The sequence below is a fragment of the Tachypleus tridentatus genome, chromosome 1 (genome assembly GCF_004210375.1).
Source record: "Tachypleus tridentatus isolate NWPU-2018 chromosome 1, ASM421037v1, whole genome shotgun sequence".
Lineage (NCBI taxonomy): Eukaryota > Metazoa > Arthropoda > Merostomata > Xiphosura > Limulidae > Tachypleus > Tachypleus tridentatus.
The window spans coordinates 81,594,992-81,622,107 of record NC_134825.1 but is presented as its reverse complement, the minus strand read 5'-3'; the positions used below and the strand labels follow the sequence as shown (position 1 = coordinate 81,622,107).

At 32.0% G+C, this 27,116-nt stretch overlaps 1 protein-coding gene across 4 annotated transcripts in view; it reads right to left on the bottom strand.

The window, feature by feature from the left end:
• The window catches only part of LOC143253473 (receptor expression-enhancing protein 1-like), a 50,543-nt gene extending 30,386 nt beyond the window's left edge, over positions 1–20,157 (bottom strand). Inside the window, exons 1-2 of one of the 4 annotated variants that reach the window (XM_076507465.1) lie at positions 19,917–20,150; positions 18,449–18,528 (exon numbers count right to left, since the gene is read on the bottom strand). In XM_076507465.1, coding sequence (XP_076363580.1) covers positions 18,449–18,477 — 29 coding nt within the window. In that variant the 5' untranslated portion in view covers positions 18,478–18,528; positions 19,917–20,150. Of the gene's footprint in view, positions 1–18,448; positions 18,529–19,916 lie in introns of all 4 variants that reach the window. The other 3 variants (XM_076507474.1, XM_076507461.1, XM_076507500.1) reach the window with 3 other exon arrangements.
• Positions 20,158–27,116: the final 6,959 nt, after the last annotated feature.

Here is a 27,116-nt window from a genome sequence, read left to right as displayed (position 1 = left end):
TGAACTTTAATAAATTATTGTGAAAAAAGTATACTAAAAGTTAACAAAGTATTATTCTAAAGAACTATTGTTTTTTTGGGGTTTTTTTATTTCGCTCAAAGCCATACAAGGGTTATCTGTATTAGCCGTTCCTAATTTTAATAATGTAAGAGTACAGGAAAGGGAGCTAATCATCGTCACCTACAGCCAACTCCCGGACTACTATTTTACCAACGAATGATAGGATTGACAGTTCATTAAAACGCCCCTACGGCTGAAAGGCCAAGCATATTTAGTTGGATGGGGATTCGAGCACGGGACCCTCAGATTGCGAGTCCAGCGCTTTAACCATCTGGTTATTAAAAAAAAAAAGCACAGGACCTTAACGTAGCGGCGTTAAAAGCCGAAAATCTATTATAATAAACAATGTTTATTTATGATTATTTTGCTTTCTCTGGCGTTTCAGCTTGACTCCGGAACTTGGTAGACTTAGTTTACGAGATAATATAAACAATACAGAGCCTTCAAATATTTAATTTTTTAACTTCTTGTACACTTTAATATATAAAACTCAGTTCTTCCAATCGTCTATCGTACATTGCGTGTTGGTAGTTAAGTACAAAGCCACACAATGGGGTAGCTGTGCACGGGTATCGAAGCCCGATTTTTTAACAAGTCCGCACAAAGTTCCCGTTCTGCCACTGGGAAGTTTTTATCATAAAAAGTAATATATTTGCATATTTATGCTTCTTTGTATTTTCGTTAAGCACAAAACCACACAAAAGTCTATTTGCGGTGCGCGCAATATGGGTATCGTAACCTAGTTTTTGAGTTAGAAGCCTAAGACTTGTCGCTGTGCCACCGAGGCTAGTCATTTTTGCAGGAATGAAATCATCATATAAGATCTGAAAAGACTCACTCGACTGTAAAATTATTAGTTTTAAAAACAAAGCAGACAAATAATAAACCTCATATTTTGTCTCACTCTTTGTCTTCCATAAATAATGCCAACTATTTATTAAGTGCTGTTGGAACTTTCAATTGTCATGCAGGAAGGATTGTATATAACAATAAAGTTTATCAAACCATGAATAATTTAATGTCTTAAAAAAACAGCTAAAGTTATGTAGTTAATTCAAGTATCATGATCCATTTAATTTTTGCTAATACAAAATTATTTATCTAAAACAAAAAACACAAACCGAATACGCGTTTGTCCACTAAACCACAATGAATTTTACCATCATCGTAACCTTGATTTCTATGTTACTTAATAATAGATATTACTGAAAACTGTTTCCCCAAATTTTGTAGTAATTTGAAGATTTGACCAGAACAAAAGTTTACAGAAGAAAAGTATGTATTTCCTCTGTAGCAAATAGTCTACGAAAAATAAAAATAAACCAGGTTTAGTTTCACTGGTATCAAGAAACAATACGTGTACTGCACGCATAAACAACACATGTAACAACGAGACCACCTCATGAGTCATTACCTTGAAAAAAACATTGTATAAAATCAAGTTATTACCTGTGGTATATGCAAGACTTGAGCACAATTTATAGAAGAAGCATTTTTAAATACAACGTCTATACAGACACGTATTGTCATGTAGACCGAGTGAAAATATATAAACATATGCATGTATATTGCTGATATCGGCAGTTAACACATTTTTAGTTAATTGTGTAACACAAATTCAGTGAAAAATACAAACTTCATATGCTACTAACAATGGTAAATTGCTTCAAATGTTAGTTAAGCTACATTACATAAATAAAAAGGCTTAGGGAAATAACTCCTCAAAGAATAATTAAGCTCATTAATTCGTATGAGGGGACACTACTGAAGAAATTAAAATAATTTTCAACAGGTAACAGTGAAGATGACCACATATATATGGCACTGAATATAGAAGATATGATGTAATTGATATAGTTATATATTATTTACTTTCACTTTCAAGTTCTTAAAATTTGGTAGTAAGGAAGTTTCAAATTAGGAATATATGAAACAACTATAAACCCTACAATATCTTACGAACGATTTTTTGGTTACTATTCACTCAAGTTTCGATTTAATGCCTTCATTAAATTGGAATAAAAGTGATAATTTTCTTCATATAGAAACTATTTCTTTATTTTTTTTATTATAGCCTACACACACTAACTTATTTTTTTGTTTCGTATTATGTCGTACACTTTTATACCTAAGCCTTTTCTTTTCGACAGAAGTTCCCACCACCCTGCTTAAGTGATTAGGATGAGTGTTTAGGTAAAATGCTGATAATAGCTATGACGTGCCGTATTACGACATACACTAAAGAAAATTTCGTAACATGACAGTAACCTATACAATTTGAATTGGAAAAACAGTTCCACCTCCCTGCTCTGGAATGTGTTCTGCTAGTTTGGTAGTTGAACAGTCTTGTCTAGGCTGCGTTTGAAAACTAATGAACAGCACTTGTATTTATAAACGAGAAATCACTCACCAGAAATATGTTTATGGTCGACCACGAAAATGTATTTTTCACGTCATACAACTCAAAACAACGTAAAAATGCAACAAAATAAGTCGATGTATTTTTAACTACGAAAATACTTATATAAAGAAATTTACACCACATTACGTAAAAGTTTGTCGTTTCTCGTGGCTGACCCTTCGACTTAAGTTACGTTTTTTGAAACATTGGTCAAAACAACCATATGACTGAAGCGAGAAAACGCTCTAGTCACATTCAAAAGTGTAAGTGAATATCCGATAAGAGCGCCAAAACGCACCAGTTCTCAACCATAAGTTCTACACTGTTCCAAAATGGCAGTACCTAGCAGGTACCGCTGATTCAGTATCAGTTCTAATATAAGGAATAAATGGCAAACTGTATGTGCAATACTGGCGAGTAGGAAAATAAACAAAACGCGGTGGACATAAAATTTAGGTGAACGTAGTAAAGATATATATATATAGAGAGAGAGAGAAACACATTTTCATGTTGATTTCACCAATGTAAATACTGTCTGAAACTTTATGATTCATAAATTTCATAAGAAAGCATGTCTCCTGAATCACTCTCTGCAAAAGTCATGCAATTTCATATTAAAATTCAACAACGAACAAGAATCTGAAACACCACTTCCATTACAGTCTTTTCATTAAACACTAAGGGTAAAGTTTAGCAACATCAATTATGATGTAATTTTTTTTTAATTCTGAAATAAGTTATGTAAAATATGATTAATTTTCTACAATAACAAATTGTTAAAAAGTAAGGTTTCTTTATCCATGAAGTATTTTGAAGAAGGTCTAATTACTAGTTAGTTTGAAAAATGTAAGACATAGCACAAACACATAATCACAGAATGAAACAGTACATTCCAATTCTTCTACAAAAGAAAAACATTTTTTAGTTAGCAAGATTTATTTTATTTCTAAGTAGTTAGCTTGCTCTGATCAGTAGCTAATATTAATAGAAAGTACTTAATGTGCAAATATATACTGGAAATGTTGTAGGCAAGTTAATTTCCTGAAAAACCATAAATTAAAATTACTTTATAACAATATATAAAGTCAACATGGGACCTACTGGTCCATCCAGACTATCCCATCCACAAAACTATTCACAAAAATAACTCAAATCTTACCCTTACCATTCTAATATTTATCAGGCCTTCCCATAAACTTTTTAAAAGTTACTGCTTCTACAGCATTCAAAGGCAATCCATTTCAAAGGCCAACTACCCTATTATAAAAACACAACTTCTGTAGCTGAAAATGATTCCTACCCTGCTAAATGTGTGTTATTTAGTCTTGCTATCCCCCTTATGTATGAAATTAGACTATGAGTCAACACTAACAATTTCTTTAAAAATCTTAAGCACCTCAATCAAATCCTTTCTCTCTTTTATTTTCTTTCAAGAGAATACAATTTTAAAGATTTTTAACCTACCCTTGTATGACAAACTTTCAATCTCAAGTAACATATTACAAACCAATTTATATGCAAAAACGGCTCGTTTGGGTTGAGAAAATATTTTACATAGAAGAGCGAACAACATTTCGACCTTCTTCAGTCATCGTCAGGTTCACAAAAATTTCTCAACAAGTGGGTTTCTCAACATCACTGAATATTACAAACCATTTCCAACAATTAAATGTCCTTCTCAGGGTAAAGATTCCAACATTAAACACAAAGCTCCAGATGTGGCTTAACCAGTGACATATAGAATGAAATTATAATCTCTTCAGTTTTGTTCTCAATATCTGTTAAGGTTATTCCCATCAAAATTATATTCATACTTCAAATAATTATATCCAACATACATTACCTTGTAATTATTATGATTAAAAACCATCTGCTATTTATTCACTCAACTCACCAAACAATCCAAATGCTTTTGTACAGCAGCAGTACCATCCTCACAACAAAAAATATCTGAGATCTAAATATCATCAGCAAATCTAAATAATTTATTGGCTATTCCTTTACCTATGATATTGATGCAAATCAAAATGAGCAAAAGTGCAACACTGAGTATTAACAGTAATCCAGTTTGAATGAATTCAATTTATAACAACCCCTCTACTTTTTCCATCCAGCCACTTTTTTCCTATCCAATAAGCCAACTTCCTGAAAATTCAGACACACAAACCCCACACCCTTAATCTAATTTACATATGCAGTAACATCTTCAAAGAATGTTAAAAGATTAGCAAGGCAATATTTTCCCCTAGTAAAACCATGTTGACTATCCAACAAAATTTAAAATTTGGTAATTACTTTTTGTAAAGTATCTTCTATCATACTAAAAAAAAAACTTCCCACTACTGACTTAAGACTAATAGCCTCATAATTACAAAGAATATTTTAATAGCCCCCTTTAAAATGAGAAGTTACATTAGACAACTTTGAATCCTCTGGTATCTGGTTACTATTCAAGGACTGACAAAAAACATAGTAGCTCACATATACAATCCTTAACCTTCTTTAAAACCCTCATGGAATTATTAGCTCTCCTTTATCATAATTTAAAAGTCCCTACTGCTGTCCTAACTTCTGCTTACCCTAAATGTACTTAAAGAAATCCTTACTGTTAATTTCTATATTTTCAGCCAATTTTTTTCTTTATGCCCTTTTTGATTTCCTAAGTTCCTGTTTCAGCAGTTTTCTTGATCTTTTACAGTCATCTGAGTATTCAATAATAGCACTTAATTTTAAACTTCTTAGTACCTGCCACGTAAGCCAGACCAGCATCGTTTAATACTAAAACTAAGATGATCAATAGGGAGGACATTCTGGAAACTGGTCATTTAGGGTAATTTCAACATACTTTGATAAACAAATCTCATCAGAACTTGTAAAGGAAAAAAAAAAATTATGAAAATATGACAAAATGTATATGGATTACAGTATGGTGAAACAATACTGGACATTATACCACCATCCTTATATTTACTGTTAATTACAGAAATAGCATTTTTAATTTCAGAATCACTGAGGAAATCACATATATTGTGCTTCTGCTTCAACTTCAATACTGCATCTTTTGACTTTACTGTGCTGCTAGTTTCACAAAATATTGAAACTAATTATTCCTTATACATGAATGATCCCAATCCTTCTTTTTGAAAGTAACGCTACAATCATGTCTATTTTGGTATGTTTTACTGTCAATGCAACAGTTATGTCAAATTGATTAGGATATCTTGAAATATATTCTTCCTTAACTCAACCTGTAACTATTGTTTAGCTTAATTGCTATGCTTAAAAACCATCACATTCAGAACCACAAAAAGAATATTTCAAAAATTTTTCATTTCTTCATTGTTTTACTTTACATTTACAAATTAATTTCTCTATGTTGACTCACATGGTTTTAGGTGAAATCACAGTTCTGGTCCATCAGCTTAAACCTCAAAATAGTGGTAAACATCTTTTCATTTAATCAAAACAACCCAAACCTTTCTAGAATGAATCATTTTAATCCACTCCAAGATACCAGACTAGCTTGTGTGACAGGTGTTAAAAGTTTTATGATTTTTAAATTTTATCCCCTGTACATTTTGTGAGTCAATTTGTTTTCTTACTTGCAGTCAACCTTTTAAGTATTCATCTTCTAACTTGATACTTTGATACTAAAGAAATTACAGTACGTCATAGCTCTTTCAGTATGATAAGTTAGGAGAAAAGTTAAATACTTCCAAGACCATCAAAATAACAGTACACAAACAACAATTTTGTATAAAAGAAGCTGCTTCAAGTTTCTTGTACTGCATTCTAGTCAAAAAGCATTTCAGGTGTACTTCTAATTGTTATTAGTCTAGCTCAACTGGTAAGTTTTGATTCAATGTCTTTAAATGGTGAAATACAATGGGCTTTATTACTTGATATATTTATGCAACTGTTTTAGTTTAAACATGAACTAATAAGAGTGACTTATGTCTTAAAGTCTGCTTTTATTTATATCTTAATAGATACTCTATTAGAGTCAGATTAGACTAATCAATATTTTGACAGAGTTCAACATATTTGTGTGCAATACCATTTAGAAAACTTCACTTTTCAGTTATATTCATAAGTATCCCACAAGAAATAGTAAAACAAAATAAACATTTTATGTACTAATTCTGCTATTTAAAGGAAATAAAATATAATACAACTGGAGTTGGGCAATTAGCAGAATTTGCGAATTGAGTACCTATCTGACTCACTACTGACTACATTCAACCAAATGATTGTTCTTATCAACTTGCATAGCCAATCATAGAGTAAAAATAAAAAACACTGATTTCAATTAGATGATCATTTTCAAATGTCTTGACACTAACTGGCAAAGCTGAACAACCATGAATTAATTGAAAACAACAAGAAGAAACAACAAGTTTTCCAATAAATGGTCTCTTTAGCTGAAAGAATAAAAATGCTGAAAGTGCAAACCCAAAAATTGAGTTACACTTAAATTCTGGAAGCCTAAATATAGAATTGTTGTTGTTCTTATAATTACAAATGTGAAATGTCTTGCTTAAGGATATGGTGAGTCATGTGTAACCTAAATAGAAAAAAATACCTGAACTGTAAGGTTTCTAAAAGAAGGAAAACCTGAACATACTTCTCAGCAAGTACTTTCAGTTTGATAAATTTTAACTGAATCTCACAGAAGGAAATGGCATTTATCTGCTCATTGTTCTCTTTATATGCCACACATTTATGCAAGTGTAGTTAACCATTATTTGAATTTTTATTTAGCAAATAATTCATAATAATAATCATAAAAAAGGTACCAGGGTATGTTCAACTTCTTGTAAAAAAATATTTCAACAGCAACCAAATTTATCTTTGCTTGACTACACCCATTGTTTATTGTTAATTTAAATTCATAGGTGTAATATTATGAATGTCTATATTTAATTCTTATCTTTTGTGTGTGAAGGTTGACCTTGCTGGATAAATGACCTTTTGTTACCTTGTCTTTTTAACATTATTGTATATTACTGATCTGCAGCAATTATTAACTACTCTTACCTTCACCTCAACAAAAGCAAATTATAGACTTACCATTACCATTTACAAGTTAGGACTGCAAACAAAACTAAGCTTTACTTGCAGTAAAATCTAGCAAGTCTTATTATTACCTGAAGCAATAACAGTCATAATAATTACCATCAGATACACTAACAACTCTAGTCACTTTTTTATTAGCTACAGCTATATACAATCCTAATCACTTTTTCATTAGCTGCAACACTCATGATTATGCTTCCACAATATAGTACTAACCAGTCACTTTTACCTAAATTAACCCTACGTGTAATGTTAATTGAAAAACAGGTAGCTTATAAAAGTGTAACCTTTTTTCAGACTTCCATTCTTCATCCAAGAAAGACCATAATGCTGTTATTCAAACTAAACATCTTAAGAGTTGATGATACATTTAATATAAAGTCAATATGAATAGGTATCAGTATATCATTAGAGTTTTTATTCAGCTTTTTCTCTTAAATATTTCAAGATATGGAGGAGAATAAGTCATTTTCACATTCAGACTTCATGTTGATTAACTGCTGCTTACAATGTAACAGCACAGTAATAACTAATAAAAATAAACACTATACCAAAGATAATTTAAGTGTGAAAGACTATTAACTGCTCTACACATTATATGATGTTTTAGGTTTTCCTATCACAGTTGATATTTAGTTGTACTAGTAAACTATAGATGTCATCCCTGACAGTTGTGCATAAGAACAATGCCTATATTAGGCATTTATATAGTTTTATATAGTAGTTTAGTGATATATATTAGTCTGCTAAGTATTATTTTTGTCAAATATAGTTTTATTATTTACAACCAATGTTGTGCCAGTGTGTGAGATGAGAAGAGTATCATACTACAGCTGGAAAAAACAAACAAGTTCTCCTAACTCTCCTGTCTTATCTCGAGGCTACTGAGGGTCAACAGTCTCTCATGCAAATGATCATGTGTCATCTCTCCACCAATAAACACCACCATCACATCATTTATGTGACAGCCTCTATTTGCCACTACCTGACCATCCTTCACTTTGAAATTTGGCAAAAAGTCATAAGCACCAGAAGATTGTGAGAAGGAAAGTGGAAAGTTTAAGAAGAGGGAAGCACCTATCAGACATACATTTTCAGTTTGGGAAAATTATAACTTCCAATACAACTCTTCCCTCCTCTAAGATGATTAGCTAGAATCCCACATTGAAAACGAGGCAGGAGGAGTGCAAGGGTAGAACAAATGTACCCCTAAAAGCATTTGAAGGATACCTCTATATATGAGAGAAGCAGGTCAGATGATCTAAGAAGGAACACCTCACCACTTCTGAACCAGGTACTTCTTGCCATGAACAATTAGGAACAAATATGGAGGAAAAAAGAAAGAGGATAAGTCAGAATAATGATCCCAATCAGATATAGAAATAACTCATTCATACAGAAGGAAAGTGGATAAAGAAGGATGTGTCCTATGGTGTGTAATATATATGGCATGAAAGACTGCACTCAATAAGTCAGCTACTGATTACCAACCTACATGCAAGGACAGAATGAGTATCATATTGGCTCAACCTCACCCTCTAAAATTGTGGATGTCAGAAAATGACTTACACCAGAGCATGACACAGGAGTGGCACTGAGCCAGGGTTCCATGAATCTCAGATGGGATATATCAAGGAAAGGTACTCCAAAAGAGTTGTCACAGTAAGACAAAGACAAGAATACTGGGCATCTGTTAGATGAGTGGGAGATTCAGAACCTGCCTCCCAAACAGGCAGAAATAAACACAACAACTTTTGATCCAGACAAAATCAGTCCACACTATGATAAGAGAAAGTGAACTGGTCCAAAGCCTGTGGGGGACAAGGATTACTAATGTCATCATCCATCTTGGAAGCAAAAAGCTCAGCATGAACCCAAATAACAGGAAACTGAATGAGGTAGAATCATGTAAAAGGTCTGTAAGAAATAGAAGCAACAGACAAAACATCACATACTGAGAAATAAAATCCAAACAGAATCCTCAGGCACAGTGTGGAAAAGTACAACAAACTCTGGAGTGGCACAAACAATCAAAATCCTCATTACCATGGCCAGGATTAAAATTCTCAGAAGAAAGAGACAAAAGTTGTCCCACATAATGCTCAATCTCCCTGCAAATAAATGTTGATAAATCCCCTGAAGGGTCACACACACCTATGGCCTGAAGTATGACATCAGGCAAATGAAATGGAACCAAAATGATCATTAACTTCAGAATTCATGCTTGACATCAAACAAACAAAAAATTTGGCAGTAAAACACAGATAAATACACACTTTCAAAATGAGATGGAAAATTTCTCAAAAATAAATGAAATAAAGTGTAACTTAAACTAGGGTAAACAACTCCATACCAAAACTGGAACAAGCAAAAGACACCTGAACTCGAGCACTACCAAACAAAAAGTGATGGTTTGAGAGTGAAGCACAAAAGTCACGTGCATCAAGTGATGGTGGTGCTCTCCTACTGATGGAGAGATGATGCATGATGATTTGCATGAGAGGCATACTGGAATTTGAGATTCAATATAGGGGTACAAAAGGCTTGTGACATGAATTATAAAAAAGTTTGCATACAGAAGACAGCACAAAATGGGAAAAGCTAATCTAGTAAATGGAAGAAAGTGCCATATTGGAAGCTTAAAATTTGACCTGACAGAAATGATATACTAGATTTTTAAGAAATTTTCTTATTATCTATAATAAGAATATGCATTTGTGATACAGACAGGTGTAGGTTTTATATTGTTGATGTTTACTAATCATTATCAACAGTTTTAGTTTTAAGATTGTTTTATTAATCAATTACCAAACAGCTGTTTTTATAATATGAATACCACTGGTTAGGAAAGGATCAAGTTCACATGTATCTTATGAGTTGTCAGCTTCACCTTTCAAAATTTCACCTGTTCTAAGAATATCACTATAGATGATTAAATTAGATGATGTTTACTAATCATTATCAACAGTTTTAGTTTTAAGATTGTTTTATTAATCAATTACCAAACAGCTGTTTTTATAATATGAATACCACTGGTTAGGAAAGGATCAAGTTCACATGTATCTTATGAGTTGTCAGCTTCACCTTTCAAAATTTCACCTGTTCTAAGAATATCACTATAGATGATTAAATTAGGTTCTAATTATCAGTTGTATCTTTAATAGTTACTTATAAGTTGCCAAATCATTTATTTTATAGGGAAAGCATTAACATTTAAACCATTAATTATGAATACTGAAAGGTAGCACAATGTCTAAATCTTTGTGACATAAGATCCAAACCTTTAAGAAATTTGAAAAAAAGGGAGAATACCAATGACATTGGCACACTAATTTACAGTAAGCAAATAAACAAAACTTTACTTGAATATAAGGGTATTTACATACAGGTAACTGCTGATTCACTAAAGTTAAAATTTTCCTCAGATGAAATTATATTTCTACACACAGAATGGCTTCATTCCTTCTGCATCTTCTTATGTGGTGTACATGCCAATAATCTTGAGCTACCAACCCCCAAAAAATCATGTGTTTAATGTAAACATGACACATCATGTGACATTAGCCTTCTACCAATAGGACAATGACACAACCTCCTTGCACAGTAACTCTCCTTAAGCACTTGTGCTCAAAATAACTTCATTCTTAGAAAGAGCAAGGAAAAAAATGCACCAGAATTAGGAAGAGTAGGTATGGAATGCAGAAGTATTTATAAGAAATACATTTTCAGGTAAGGAAAATGTTAACTTCCAAGATAATATCTCATCTCTTCACATGGAATAGTTAAATTCTCACACTTAAATGGCAGAGAAATTGGTGCAAAAATTAAACTCAGATGAGCTCCTTCAGAAAGCCAAAAGAAAGCTAATGAAGTAGTGTGTGACACTTGATTTCATAGGTTCCATAAAGGTGAAACTGTGGGAAAACATCTTTTCTTAACCATAGTACACTCTTTGTTTGTAAGGAAACAGAGAAAAAAAAAAAAGAGTCCCAAATTTTGGGAAGAATCTTTGCATGATCAATGGTGTATCTGTACATAAGTAGTCAGCAAGCCAAGAGTTGTAGTGTGATTAAGGCATAATCACATTGTATGGTGTGTGCTCACTTCAACTCAACTGAATAAACTCTCACTGTAGAAGGAGGGCACACAAACTCTTTGAGGGATTACCTACACTACACAGACAGAGTTACTACTACTCTACTTTCTACTGGTGATGTGCACAATTGTGAGGAACTCTCCAATATCTATCACCCAACTGGTTTCAGGGCAGAAACAAACAATGGCAGGGGAACCACAAAAAGAGACAGGGGCATCTGGGCAAAGAAAGAGGAGACTTGAACACTAAATAATAAAGAAGAGTGAACCAGGGTTTTGCATGCCAAATGCACCACCAAAAGAACCCAACTAGAAGTGTTGCATATTAAATGAGGATGCAAGAGATAATACAAAAAGGAAGACAGCCATACAGAAAAAGGTGAGACTAAATCAGAATAGTGGAAATTTGGTGTTGAGAAGTGTGGTAAAGGTATGGATAACAGATATGCTCAATGAAAAACTTTAAAATTGAGGGGCCACTCCATTGGTAGTATCTGATCTGTCTAAGAGAGGTGATCTTCCATCAATTTCAGAGATTCTAGCATATGAAATGCTACAAAACAAACATACTCAACAAAAATGAGCCCAAAACAGCAGGTCTAGTGTCCAGAAGCAAAGCACCCTAAAATGGATAGTCCCAAGCCAGATGATGTAAAAAATGACCGTAGTTGTTGGAGTGGATTACGACCAGCTGATCCATAAGAAGGGGAATGGAATGAGAACATGCATGCCAAACTGTGAGAGAGTAAAGCTCATTCATGTGGAGGATTCCTATGGAGCCCACACACCTGACATCATACTGTCATTCAGAGATGCACCCCAGTCCAACAGGAAAGCATCTGTGAAAACACAGAGGTCCAGTTAGGGGGTCACAAAGGGACACCCACTATTGTAGTGGCACAATCAAGATGGTAGAACAGGTCCATGAGAAGAGAAGAATGGAGATGCATAATTAAAAACAATGGCTCCAAAGGAAGGTTTCAATGGCCCCACAAGTTCCACTGGAAGAGATATACATGCACACAGCCCAAAGAAACAAGTGTTTTAATGGAAACAAGAGTCCATGATGACAACAAACCCACTTGAGGTAAAAATGTATTCTCAAGACAGCTGGTATGAGTATTAAAAGAAAGAGTATAGAACTGGAAGGCTTGATTCAATGAACAAAATATAGAAAACACCTGAAGGACAGGAAAATTGAGATATGTAGAAAATATTTTAATATGTTGACCTTAGTTATTCACAGACCTGGCAAAAAAAAAAAAAAAAAGATCATTCAAGAGAAACCTTCCATTTTGAATTGTGGGATGATTAAGAAACTGGTTGAAAAAAGACAGATCAATAACTAGATGCTAATCCCTGGACTTTTCGAGGGCTGCAAAGAGAAATAGCAAAAATCAGAAGGGGCAAATATCTTCTTGATAGCATTCTCAGCCAAAAGATCTGAAACCACATCCTTGAGACATTGAAGATAAACAAGTTTGAAAACAGGGAAAGGGGAAGAAGAGAAATACCACAAGTGAGAACCAGAAGAATCCATATTTTGGCCAAAAACAGAGACCAAAAGCTGGAGAAGTGTGACACCTCAGCACCTACTGGGCCATACTTAACAGGATAGTCACCAGTGAGATGAATGGTGCCTCTGACATCAGGAAGAGGAATGACAGGAAGAAGAACAGGAATCTGAAATAGAAAGAGGAGAAATAAGACACAGCAGGTTAAGGAATAGAAAAGCAAGGTTGAGACAGACGAGAAACCAAGAAAGCCAATGAGAACTGATGTTGGGACACCTCACCCCATGTTTCAAAAGAATCAGGAACACTTCAAGGCAAAGAAAAAGAGTCTGACAAAGATCACACAAATAAAAGAGAGGCAGTCAAAAATCAGTAAGTCGAGCATTCCAACCTAAGAAGAACCAACAACAGAGAAACCAGGCAAGGTGTAACAGAACAGTAGTAATACTAATATGGGCTAAAATAATAAAAATGTTAAGAACCTTTACAGAAAACCCATCAGGGGCATGATGAAGTATCTCAGACACAAGATGAAGGAATGAGAAATAACATTGGAGAGTGGTGAGAAAATAAATGAAAGTGTGAGAACTGGATATTAGAGAGTGAAATAGAAGTTGAGAGGTTTGCCCCCAAGCAGGTAAAATAGATTCCAAAGATTAATAATCAAGGAAGGGAAAAGAAGAATGGCTGAAAGCAAGGATAAAATGAGTCAAGGCATGGAAGATGAAGCATGTGGACACAGATGTGTGGTGATTCTAGAAATAATTCAGCATGAATCCTAATATTAGGAGAAGGAAAGAAGACATAGTAGTCCTGAAAATGTGTCTCATGTAATAAAGAATTTATTAATGATTTAAAGGGCACGGAAAAAATAAAGAAAATAACATACCTGAAAAATCGTGTCTAAAATGAGATTAGAAAGTTGAGGATTTTCTTCAAATGCCAAAGCAGTACTTAACATAAACCTTGATGAGAAAACAACTGGTCAGTGTCATCATCATCCTAGCCAAGGTCAAACTGAGAAGATGAAGCACCAGCCAAATGGATGAGAAGAAAGGCCAAGCATGCATAAGAGAACCCACAAATCAGCAAACAATGGCTGTAATGTTATAAAAAAAATGATCCCCCAGTAGCCACAAAAGACAGGTCCCATGTTAGTAACATCATCACTACGATGAAACAAAGTAGAAATTGATGTTACTTTAGAAGTTATGGAAGTTGTTTTTTCAGTACCATAGTAATGAAAGAAATAATTAAACTAGAATAAAATTTCAGTTTTGTTTGCTAAGGTAAACCTCACAGAATTATTTTAAAAAATATTCTTTTCCAAACAATGTTTAAAATAACAATGAAGTTTAAAGGGAGTTACTGAGCAAGGAGGTTGCATCACTCTCCTACTGGGGAAGGGTACTGTTCCATGGTGAAAGCATCATCCATAAGTGCAATTCACATTAAACACGTGATCTACATGTAAAATAGTTCAAGGCTAGAGGCATATAAATATCAGACGCAGATGTGCATGGATTGAGTTATTTTGTAAGGTAGCATCTTGGAAAACTAATTAGGGCACAAACTCTAACTGCTGCTAATTTCTGTCATAACAAAACATACATATACTTCACATTTAATAAAACTAGCTTAATTTTAATTCACTGTTTGAAATATTTTTTACATGATCCACACACTTACATATTAATAAATTAAAAAAAGTGTGTTGGTACAGGTATGAGACAATTGTAAACCAAATCTGTTTTTAAAATGGTTTCTCTACTGCAAAAAAATAATAGTATAATGCAATTAACCCCATGTTACCAACACCATCTTTAAACCCCTTCTGTACATGCTTACTGAGTTACATTTAAAATTTAATTAAACCACTTTAATATGAATGCATTTTACTGAAATTACTATTGTCAAGTACATTTTAACTTAGTGTTTTATATTATCTAAGTTTTATTTCTTTATTTAAAAAAAAGATTTAAAACAACAATTATAACTGCAGGTTTTTTGCTGTTACGTGATTAGCTTGTGGTCACAAGTCTAAACTTTACAAGCTATTATACACAAAACTGTGAGAATATAATAATGACTGTCAGCATGGAAGGTCAAACTAGTGCTTGGTAAGTGTTCTTGCCTTTTTTATATTAGTTTGCTAAATAGTTAAGATTGCATTTAAGTTTTACATTCATATTCTAATTTTATGTACTATTTGTATTTATAAGTGCACATTTGAAAATTTTATGATTATATACCTTCAACTCGATACAGTTTGACATGTGGAAATGCCTAAACAAGATGGTTTCATTCACGTATGCACAAGTTAGTAAAAGAATTTGTGGATATCTTTGCCCTATAATAAATACAGAACACCATCAAATTGGCAAGAACAGGTTCATACATATGCACAGTTTCACATCTTTATATTCTCATTTACAGTTTATTTTTCATTTTCCTTTCCAATTCTTTCTTTTATTTTTGATGCATGTGTACCAACCTGTTCCTGCCAATTTGATAGTGTTTTGTATTTATTATTAATCATTTCATTGCACTTTATGTTAATGATATTATCTAGAGTTAATTATACAGTACAAAAATGGAAAATAAAATATAAACACTCATTTTAAAAAACATCTGATATTTCACTTAGGTTCTAGAGATTATCCAACTGAAATGTAAAAAACTACAAGATAATACATAGTACTTTTATAATCAAAATAAAAATAACATTACATGTGAGCTATTCAGAGTCTTAAGTGTAAATAACTAAATTAAATAACAAATGTTCTATTATAAATAATAAAAAAATCAAAATTAAATGTTTCTTATTTTTCTAAAACTACATAATTTTAGGAATATTCAAGACAAATCTAAAACTATTTCATAAACTAGATTAATTTTTATAAAGAGTTTTTATAAAAGTTACATACCTATTTGCATTACAAGTATGTCACACTCATCAGGTTAACTTAATTAATAGATTACTTAAGAGTGTTAATTATATTCATATTAAATAACCAATTAATAGAGATTACAATTAATTTTACTGATGTCATGAAAATAATCAACTAATCAAAATTAATGTTTATAATTATTCCATCTATCCAAGTAACTGAAATACTGCTATATAATTTTTAATTATTCTTTTGAATTAACTCAACATTATTTAGCTTAAATAATAATCAACTATCTGAAATTAGTGTTTCTAATTACTACTATTTTCTATTATTGTTACCATCCAAGTCTCATGCTAGAATAATAAATTGGTTGAATGTAATTTCATGACAAGCCCAAAAATTAACTAATTAGCAAATTTGATTAATCACTCAGTGCTACATAGTCATTATACAACAAAGATCTTGTGCTTATATGATTAATTTTTTAATATACCATATTATTATAATATACAAGTTTCCAACAGAGTTCAAAATATGGAGAATATAGCAAGGTAAATCTTAAAATATGCTTTTAACAACAAGAAGTAACACTGTTTTGTGTAATATTAAGCATCCTGATTTCTGGTAGGTAATACTGTTTCACCAGGCCTACTGTTTATTTCAGTTTAGAATAGTATATGTTTTTTATAAAATTAACCTTTTGTTTTTAACAAAAACCAACTATTTTTCATGCACTGTGGATTACTGATGCAATATTTATTTAAAAAATTCACTGCTGTCTCTCATGTTTTGATCTAAATTAAATGAAGAGAAGATTTGTTAATACTTTTACAACAATATCCAAAAATGCTCAACTTTGTATGTACATCATATGTAGCAAATGGTGAATATAAAAGTTTAGAGCTTTAGATATATCACAGCAATAAGGAAATAAATAAATAGAGCATGTATGAGTATTTACTTCTCATATGATTCTAAACATACAACCAAAGATGGTAATCTTAAGACTTCATAGCCTTTCTACTTGAAAAAAAAATGATGCCAGCCACAGTGACTAATTACTTATTATTTTACAAGTCATTACACAAACTAATAAACATACACATATTAATGGAATAAAAAATTGCATGTGGAAAAAAATCCTTTGTTTTATCAACATAACTGCCATTATTTTCATGTATTTACACAACTATATTAAAGTCATAGACTTGATCTCCAACTTCATGAATGTTGTTTACTGTAATTGGTCCTATGGTTTTGTTGTATTTTAACCCAACCAGCCGTATTTCAAATTATATGCAAAAAAATATTTGATGACATTTTTTCTCAATACATAAATTACTGTAAAAATGTGTCTAGTTGTAGTACATTAACCCTAAACCACTATGATAAATTCCAAATCCTCCATAAAATTACACTTTGGCAAACTTTGCATTTTTCACGGTAAAATATGAGAAGCCTACAGTCAATTACTTGTTTACATACCAACCTGCATCCCCTCCAAAAACAAATTATTTGAAACAGTTAATAGAAATGTTTAAGTCAAGTTATCTGAATTGATGCATTTTGTTCTGAAACTGGAGGACTAATGTAATAATCTGTTTACTTTTTAATGCAAATCTGAACACAAAGAAAAATAAAGGTTTAATTAATCCTGTTAAGTGTTAGCTCCATAATGTGGCTTCAGCAGATCTTAAAACTTCACAGACTCTTTAAACCTAGCCAGTTAATCAGCTAAAAATTAGTTCAAGTGTTACAAGTAAAAATTTGAATTTCTAGCACTGACACCCTTAACAGTAAAGTATTTTGTAAAATATGTTTTGACTTCTACAATATTTTTATTACCTATGATATTAAAAACTTAACTTTGAATCATATCATTCTTCAAAACTTTTGACCTCTCATAGCAAGTGTAGAGCTTAGATCAGGCTTAAAATATTTGTTTGCTATGACCTGGCCAACCATCTGAAGTTGAAGCCAGCTAAAAGATTATTTTTTGACATTATAACCTAAGACATTTTTATTTTCCCCAATTTCTGTTGATATACTGACACATCTGACAAAATTTATCAACTTTAAAATTTGTTTATCCCCATATTATGTTTCTCAGAAATGCATGTGTTACATGACAAAGTGGGAGGGCATTTACCAATGCTGACTGAATTTGAGGTTTGACAGCATAGCTTATCTTGTCCATAGGGCCTTTCACACTTAACTAATAAACCAAAACCTAGGGGGAGAGAATTTACTACTGAGGAGCATACACGAACAACGTGGCAAACACAAGTCCATATAGTTTATCCATCTCCAAAAAAATATACTCACAAGTTGAGGATTAGAGTCAAAAAGAAATTAATTTTTATTGGAAACTTATTCATCTGGAGAATAACACTTGTAGATTTACTCACGAACAAGAGGAAATGGAAGAACAAACCATAAAACCATTGGTAACAGTCAATTCAACTTTGTGAATCAAGGTCTATACTGGCTAGAAAAGAAAGAATTTCAAATTTCTGTAATTCACTTTACAGAGTAAATGTTGATAGTAATTGCAAGCATGGTTTAACATATTATGTTTTAGGTTATAATACAACTAGTGATATTTCCAAAATTTGAAAGAAAAAAAGAGTTTTACCTACCTACCCACATTATAAATCAGTTTAGGGTTACAGCAATCAAAATTTTTCTTAATCCTGGGCTTATTCAAATAACTAAGTTAAATAAGTCCTTGCACTTTTTAAGTATATGTTTCAGAAGTTTTAGTCTGCCCGAACAACTAATGCTTATTAAATAGGAGTCATTTTGCTCTTTCAATCCTGTCCATTCTTTCTCATAAATGAAGTATTATCCCTGATATGTCACAAAATATTTAGGTAAGTATCCTAAATATTCAAATAATGCTCACTTACACAGGAAAGATTATGGGGGCATGAAAAGAGTTAAGATTTACAAAAAAGAAACAAAATTCTCGGTAAAATTATATCCTGAATAGTGACCTTTGAAGTCACAAAATTGGTAGAATAAAATAGTAAAGGAGAAAAAAAAAACAGAATAGTCTGATATTCCAGTTACGTGTATATTTTTCATACACAAACTTATCTCCTCTTATTAGTCTTACTGCTTGCAGGTTTTTAATGAAAACATCATCTGGATTCCAAACCTTCAACAGTCTTAAGTGTTTGATGTTTAAATTTGGGAAGTCCAAATACAGATTTGTTCTTCAAAAAGTTCAACTTTTTTTTCTTATTGCCTAGTGGTAAATTGGTGGGATGTTCATGCAGTCTTTATTGTATAAACAAGTACGTTATGTTTACGTTAGACTAAAATATTCATGTTTTGGCTTAAGGACAATCTTGATGGAATCTCTAACACTTTACTTGTATTCTTATGTTTTAATCATTACACTACAGTAAGGAATCCTGGATTACAAGACAAAACTGAGTAATTAATAAACAACTCCCAATGCAGATAAAACAATTATTTTTACCACATAATTAGGTTTTACATCTTGACAGTAAAATATCTAATTCAGTTATTAGTAAATTTATGAACAAACTATGTATTTTAGTATCTCGAACTTATAATTGTTTAAGTTTGAGCATTATATTAACAATAATTTGTTTACAAATTTGTCTTGAACTTTTTTATTAGAAAAATTAAGAATTATCTTAAAACTTAAAAATTAACTTCAGTAACCAGTACTACTGGAAGTAGCTGTTATTCACCAACACAAGTTTAGACTTATGGTAAAATATAGGTTTACTAACTAACAGTTATTACTTAATCAAACATACTATGACAACTCTTATCATTATATTATTATTTTTAAACGCACTTTAACCGTAAGCCTGAATAATGAACAGTAGTAATACTTACATAACTATACGAGAAAGTAATGCAGAAACCATGACAGCAAATCTTTTAGAAGGTTAATAACAATTTGGAATTAGTTAATGGGTCCCTAGAAACGATGTATCTATCTCTTAAAAAATGTTATAATATTTTAAAGTTAAAATACAAATGGCAAGGTTAACACTCCTACTTCACTAAAAATTATAATCGTATATCTCTGCATCAACACACAACACCTTGGAACTCGCCATCTTTAATGATGACGTCAAGTTATTTTAGCTCTCACCTTTCTGCTGTGGCAAAAAAAAAAAAAGTATCATCACAAGCTGTATCCATCACAGAATAAACGAAGCCACGTGTAATTAAATATCATTTTTTTATTTTACGTTTTAGCTAAATGTGTTAGATGTACGAATGAATTTGTGTTATAGTGCTTGTCATATTATTAACAATAATAATAATGATTCCATTGTATAAATCAAACGTTAGCCTTTTAAGGAGTACTTATGCTAGTCCATTTATCTTAGAAGGGACAGTAGAGTTGGTGAAAATGATTCTTTGGAATGTAAAAAATAGAATGAAATCCCTTAACTTATTGTTTTTCTTTAAAAAAGTAAGATAAATAGTGGTTTAATTGACATATTCAAGTAATTTAGGGAATTGATAATACTGAGCATCATCTTTATTTCGTTTTCATGTTGAATTCTGAGGACATCAAGGCATCCAAGAAGTCATAAATTTCAGTTGAGGCAAATTTATTTCTCCAGTGGTATAGTAAGTCCATGAACGTAGTACCGAAAAAACGCTCCTGATAGAGTAGCAGCGTATGTAACACCACAGATTTGGTCTAACATCATGTTTAACCTTAAAGTGAGTCACATTCCAACGACCAGAACATGATGAACATTGTTTGCATTTTAAGCTTTTAATTCTTATACTATAATTTCGACAATGGTTCACTGCATAGTATTAATCGTATGTCTAAAATCATTAAATAATTGTCATTTTGATCCATTTTCTTGGTGTATACTCTATAAAATAAGCTATCTTGAAGAAAATTTTAAATGTAGTGGCTCATTAACATATTAGCATAGTAAGTATAATAATTATATAAGAAATGACTTTAAAACAAAAGACAGAGGTGCAGAGTAAGGCCAGAAAACAGTATACTTGTATTGTCAATGTAAGTTTCAAATAAATTGTACTGCTTTTCTTAGATTCTCATTAAACGATGACAAGTTTTTATGAATTATAAAACATTTCATGCATGTAGTGATTCATCAGCTCACTTACGAACTTTTATACAATCCTCTTATGCTTACCCTAAATGTACTTAAAAAAATCCTTACTGTTAATTTCTATATTTTCAGCCAATTTTTTTCTTTATGCCCTTTTTGATTTCCTAAGTTCCTGTTTCAGCAGTTTTCTTGATCTTTTACAGTCATCTGAGTATTCAATAATAGCACTTAATTTTAAACTTCTTAGTACTTGCCACTTAAGCCAGACCAGCATCGTTTAATACTAAAACTAAGATGATCAATAGGGAGGACATTCTGGAAACTGGTCATTTAGGGTAATTTCAACATACTTTGATAAACAAATCTCATCAGAACTTGTAAAGGAAAAAAAAAAATTATGAAAATATGACAAAATGTATATGGTTTACAGTATGGTGAAACAATACTGGACATTATACCACCATCCTTATATTTACTATTCATTACAGAAATGGCATTTTTAATTTCAGAATCACTGAGGAAATCACATATATTGTGCTTCTGCTTCAACTTCAATACTGCATCTTTTGACTTTACTGTGCTGCTAGTTTCACAAAATATTGAAACTAATTATTCCTTATACATGAATGATCCCAATCCTTCTTTTTGAAAGTAACGCTACAATCATGTCTATTTTGGTATGTTTTACTGTCAATGCAACAGTTATGTCAAATTGATTAGGATATCTTGAAATATATTCTTCCTTAACTCAACCTGTAACCATTGTTTAGCTTAATTGCTATGCTTAAAAACCATCACATTCAGAACCACAAAAAGAATATTTCAAAAATTTTTCATTTCTTCATTGTTTTACTTTACATTTACAAATTAATTTCTCTATGTTGACTCACATGGTTTTAGGTGAAATCACAGTTCTGGTCCATCAGCTTAAACCTCAAAAATAGTGGTAAACATCTTTTCATTTAATCAAAACAACCCAAACCTTTCTAGAATGAATCATTTTAATCCACTCCAAGATACCAGACTAGCTTGTGTGACAGGTGTTAAAAGTTTTTATGATTTTTTAAATTTTATCCCCTGTACATTTTGTGAGTCAATTTGTTTTCTTACTTGCAGTCAACCTTTTAAGTATTCATCTTCTAACTTGATACTTTGATACTAAAGAAATTACAGTACGTCATAGCTCTTTCAGTATGATAAGTTAGGAGAAAAGTTAAATACTTCCAAGACCATCAAAATAACAGTACACAAACAACAATTTTGTATAAAAGAAGCTGCTTCAAGTTTCTTGTACTGCATTCTAGTCAAAAAGCATTTCAGGTGTACTTCTAATTGTTATTAGTCTAGCTCAACTGGTAAGTTTTGATTCAATGTCTTTAAATGGTGAAATACAATGGGCTTTATTACTTGATATATTTATGCAACTGTTTTAGTTTAAACATGAACTAATAAGAGTGACTTATGTCTTAAAGTCTGCTTTTATTTATATCTTAATAGATACTCTATTAGAGTCAGATTAGACTAATCAATATTTTGACAGAGTTCAACATATTTGTGTGCAATACCATTTAGAAAACTTCACTTTTCAGTTATATTCATAAGTATCCCACAAGAAATAGTAAAACTAAATAAACATTTTATGTACTAATTCTGCTATTTAAAGGAAATAAAATATAATACAACTGGAGTTGGGCAATTAGCAGAATTTTTGAATTGAGTACCTATCTGACTCACTACTGACTACATTCAACCAAATGATTGTTCTTATCAACTTGCATAGCCAATCATAGAGTAAAAATAAAAAAACACTGATTTCAATTAGATGATCATTTTCAAATGTCTTGACACTAACTGGCAAAGCTGAACAACCATGAATTAATTGAAAACAACAAGAAGAAACAACAAGTTTTCCAATAAATGGTCTCTTTAGCTGAAAGAATAAAAATGCTGAAAGTGCAAACCCAAAAATTGAGTTACACTTAAATTCTGGAAGCCTAAATATAGAATTGTTGTTGTTCTTATAATTACAAATGTGAAATGTCTTGCTTAAGGATATGGTGAGTCATGTGTAACCTAAATAGAAAAAAATACCTGAACTGTAAGGTTTCTAAAAGAAGGAAAACCTGAACATACTTCTCAGCAAGTACTTTCAGTTTGATAAATTTTAACTGAATCTCACAGAAGGAAATGGCATTTATCTGCTCATTGTTCTCTTTATATGCCACACATTTATGCAAGTGTAGTTAACCATTATTTGAATTTTTATTTAGCAAATAATTCATAATAATAATCATAAAAAAGGTACCAGGGTATGTTCAACTTCTTGTAAAAAAATATTTCAACAGCAACCAAATTTATCTTTGCTTGACTACACCCATTGTTTATTGTTAATTTAAATTCATAGGTGTAATATTATGAATGTCTATATTTAATTCTTATCTTTTGTGTGTGAAGGTTGACCTTGCTGGATAAATGACCTTTGTTACCTTGTCTTTTAACATTATTGTATATTACTGATCTGCAGCAATTATTAACTACTCTTACCTTCACCTCAACAAAAGCAAATTATAGACTTACCATTACCATTTACAAGTTAGGACTGCAAACAAAACTAAGCTTTACTTGCAGTAAAATCTAGCAAGTCTTATTATTACCTGAAGCAATAACAGTCATAATAATTACCATCAGATACACTAACAACTCTAGTCACTTTTTTATTAGCTACAGCTATATACAATCCTAATCACTTTTTCATTAGCTGCAACACTCATGATTATGCTTCCACAATATAGTACTAACCAGTCACTTTTACCTAAATTAACCCTACGTAACGTTAATTGAAAAACAGGTAGCTTATAAAAGTGTAACCTTTTTTCAGACTTCCATTCTTCATCCAAGAAAGACCATAATGCTGTTATTCAAACTAAACATCTTAAGAGTTGATGATACATTTAATATAAAGTCAATATGAATAGGTATCAGTATATCATTAGAGTTTTTATTCAGCTTTTTCTCTTAAATATTTCAAGATATGGAGGAGAATAAGTCATTTTCACATTCAGACTTCATGTTGATTAACTGCTGCTTACAATGTAACAGCACAGTAATAACTAATAAAAATAAACACTATACCAAAGATAATTTAAGTGTGAAAGACTATTAACTGCTCTACACATTATATGATGTTTTAGGTTTTCCTATCACAGTTGATATTTAGTTGTACTAGTAAACTATAGATGTCATCCCTGACAGTTGTGCATAAGAACAATGCCTATATTAGGCATTTATATAGTTTTATATAGTAGTTTAGTGATATATATTAGTCTGCTAAGTATTATTTTTGTCAAATATAGTTTTATTATTTACAACCAATGTTGTGCCAGTGTGTGAGATGAGAAGAGTATCATACTACAGCTGGAAAAAACAAACAAGTTCTCCTAACTCTCCTCTCCTGTCTTATCTCGAGGCTACTGAGGGTCAACAGTCTCTCATGCAAATGATCATGTGTCATCTCTCCACCAATAAACACCACCATCACATCATTTATGTGACAGCCTCTATTTGCCACTACCTGACCATCCTTCACTTTGAAATTTGGCAAAAGTCATAAGCACCAGAAGATTGTGAGAAGGAAAGTGGAAAGTTTAAGAAGAGGGAAGCACCTATCAGACATACATTTTCAGTTTGGGAAAGTTATAACTTCCAATACAACTCTTCCCTCCTCTAAGATGATTAGCTAGAATCCCACATTGAAAACGAGGCAGGAGGAGTGCAAGGGTAGAACAAATGTACCCCTAAAAGCATTTGAAGGATACCTCTATATATGAGAGAAGCAGGTCAGATGATCTAAGAAGGAACACCTCACCACTTCTGAACCAGGTACTTCTTGCCATGAACAATTAGGAACAAATATGGAGGAAAAAAGAAAGAGGATAAGTCAGAATAATGATCCCAATCAGATATAGAAATAACTCATTCATACAGAAGGAAAGTGGATAAAGAAGGATGTGTCCTATGGTGTGTAATATATATGGCATGAAAGACTGCACTCAATAAGTCAGCTACTGATTACCAACCTACATGCAAGGACAGAATGAGTATCATATTGGCTCAACCTCACCCTCTAAAATTGTGGATGTCAGAAAATGACTTACACCAGAGCATGACACAGGAGTGGCACTGAGCCAGGGTTCCATGAATCTCAGATGGGATATATCAAGGAAAGGTACTCCAAAAGAGTTGTCACAGTAAGACAAAGACAAGAATACTGGGCATCTGTTAGATGAGTGGAAGATTCAGAACCTGCCTCCCAAACAGGCAGAAATAAACACAACAACTTTTGATCCAGACAAAATCAGTCCACACTATGATAAGAGAAAGTGAACTGGTCCAAAGCCTGTGGGGGACAAGGATTACTAATGTCATCATCCATCTTGGAAGCAAAAAGCTTAGCATGAACCCAAATAACAGGAAACTGAATGAGGTAGAATCATGTAAAAGGTCTGTAAGAAATAGAAGCAACAGACAAAACATCACATACTGAGAAATAAAATCCAAACAGAATCCTCAGGCACAGTGTGGAAAAGTACAACAAACTCTGGAGTGGCACAAACAATCCTCATTACCATAGCCAGGATTAAAATTCTCAGAAGAAAGAGACAAAAGTTGTCCCACATAATGCTCAATCTCCCTGCAAATAAATGTTGATAAATCCCCTGAAGGGTCACACACACCTATGGCCTGAAGTATGACATCAGGCAAATGAAATGGAACCAAAATGATCATTAACTTCAGAATTCATGCTTGACATCAAACAAACAAAAAATTTGGCAGTAAAACACAGATAAATACACACTTTCAAAATGAGATGGAAAATTTCTCAAAAATAAATGAAATAAAGTGTAACTTAAACTAGGGTAAACAACTCCATACCAAAACTGGAACAAGCAAAAGACACCTGAACTCGAGCACTACCAAACAAAAAGTGATGGTTTGAGAGTGAAGCGCAAAAGTCACGTGCATCAAGTGATGGTGGTGCTCTCCTACTGATGGAGAGATGATGCATGATGATTTGCATGAGAGGCATACTGGAATTTGAGATTCAATATAGGGGTACAAAAGGCTTGTGACATGAATTATAAAAAAGTTTGCATACAGAAGACAGCACAAAATGGGAAAAGCTAATCTAGTAAATGGAAGAAAGTGCCATATTGGAAGCTTAAAATTTGACCTGACAGAAATGATATACTAGATTTTTAAGAAATTTTCTTATTATCTATAATAAGAATATGCATTTGTGATACAGACAGGTGTAGGTTTTATATTGTTGATGTTTACTAATCATTATCAACAGTTTTATTTTTGAGATTGTTTTATTAATCAATTACCAAACAGCTGTTTTTATAATATGAATACCACTGGTTAGGAAAGGATCAAGTTCACATGCATCTTATGAGTTGCCAGCTTCACCTTTCAAAATTTCACCTGTTCTAAGAATATCACTATAGATGATTAAATTAGGTTCTAATTATCAGTTGTATCTTTAATAGTTACTTATAAGTTGCCAAATCATTTATTTTATAGGGAAGGCATTAACATTTAAACCATTAATTATGAATACTGAAAGGTAGCACAATGTCTAAATCTTTGTGACATAAGATCCAAACCTTTAAGAAATTTAAAAAAAAGGGAGAATACCAATGACATTGGCACACTAATTTACAGTAAGCAAATAAACAAAACTTTACTTGAATATAAGGGTATTTACATACAGGTAACTGCTGATTCACTAAAGTTAAAATTTTCCTCAGATGAAATTATATTTCTACACACAGAATGGCTTCATTCCTTCTGCATCTTCTTATGTGGTGTACATGCCAATAGTCTTGAGCTACCAACCCCCAAAAAATCATGTGTTTAATGTAAACTATGCTAATACATGACACATCATGTGACATTAGCCTTCTACCAATAGGACATGACACAA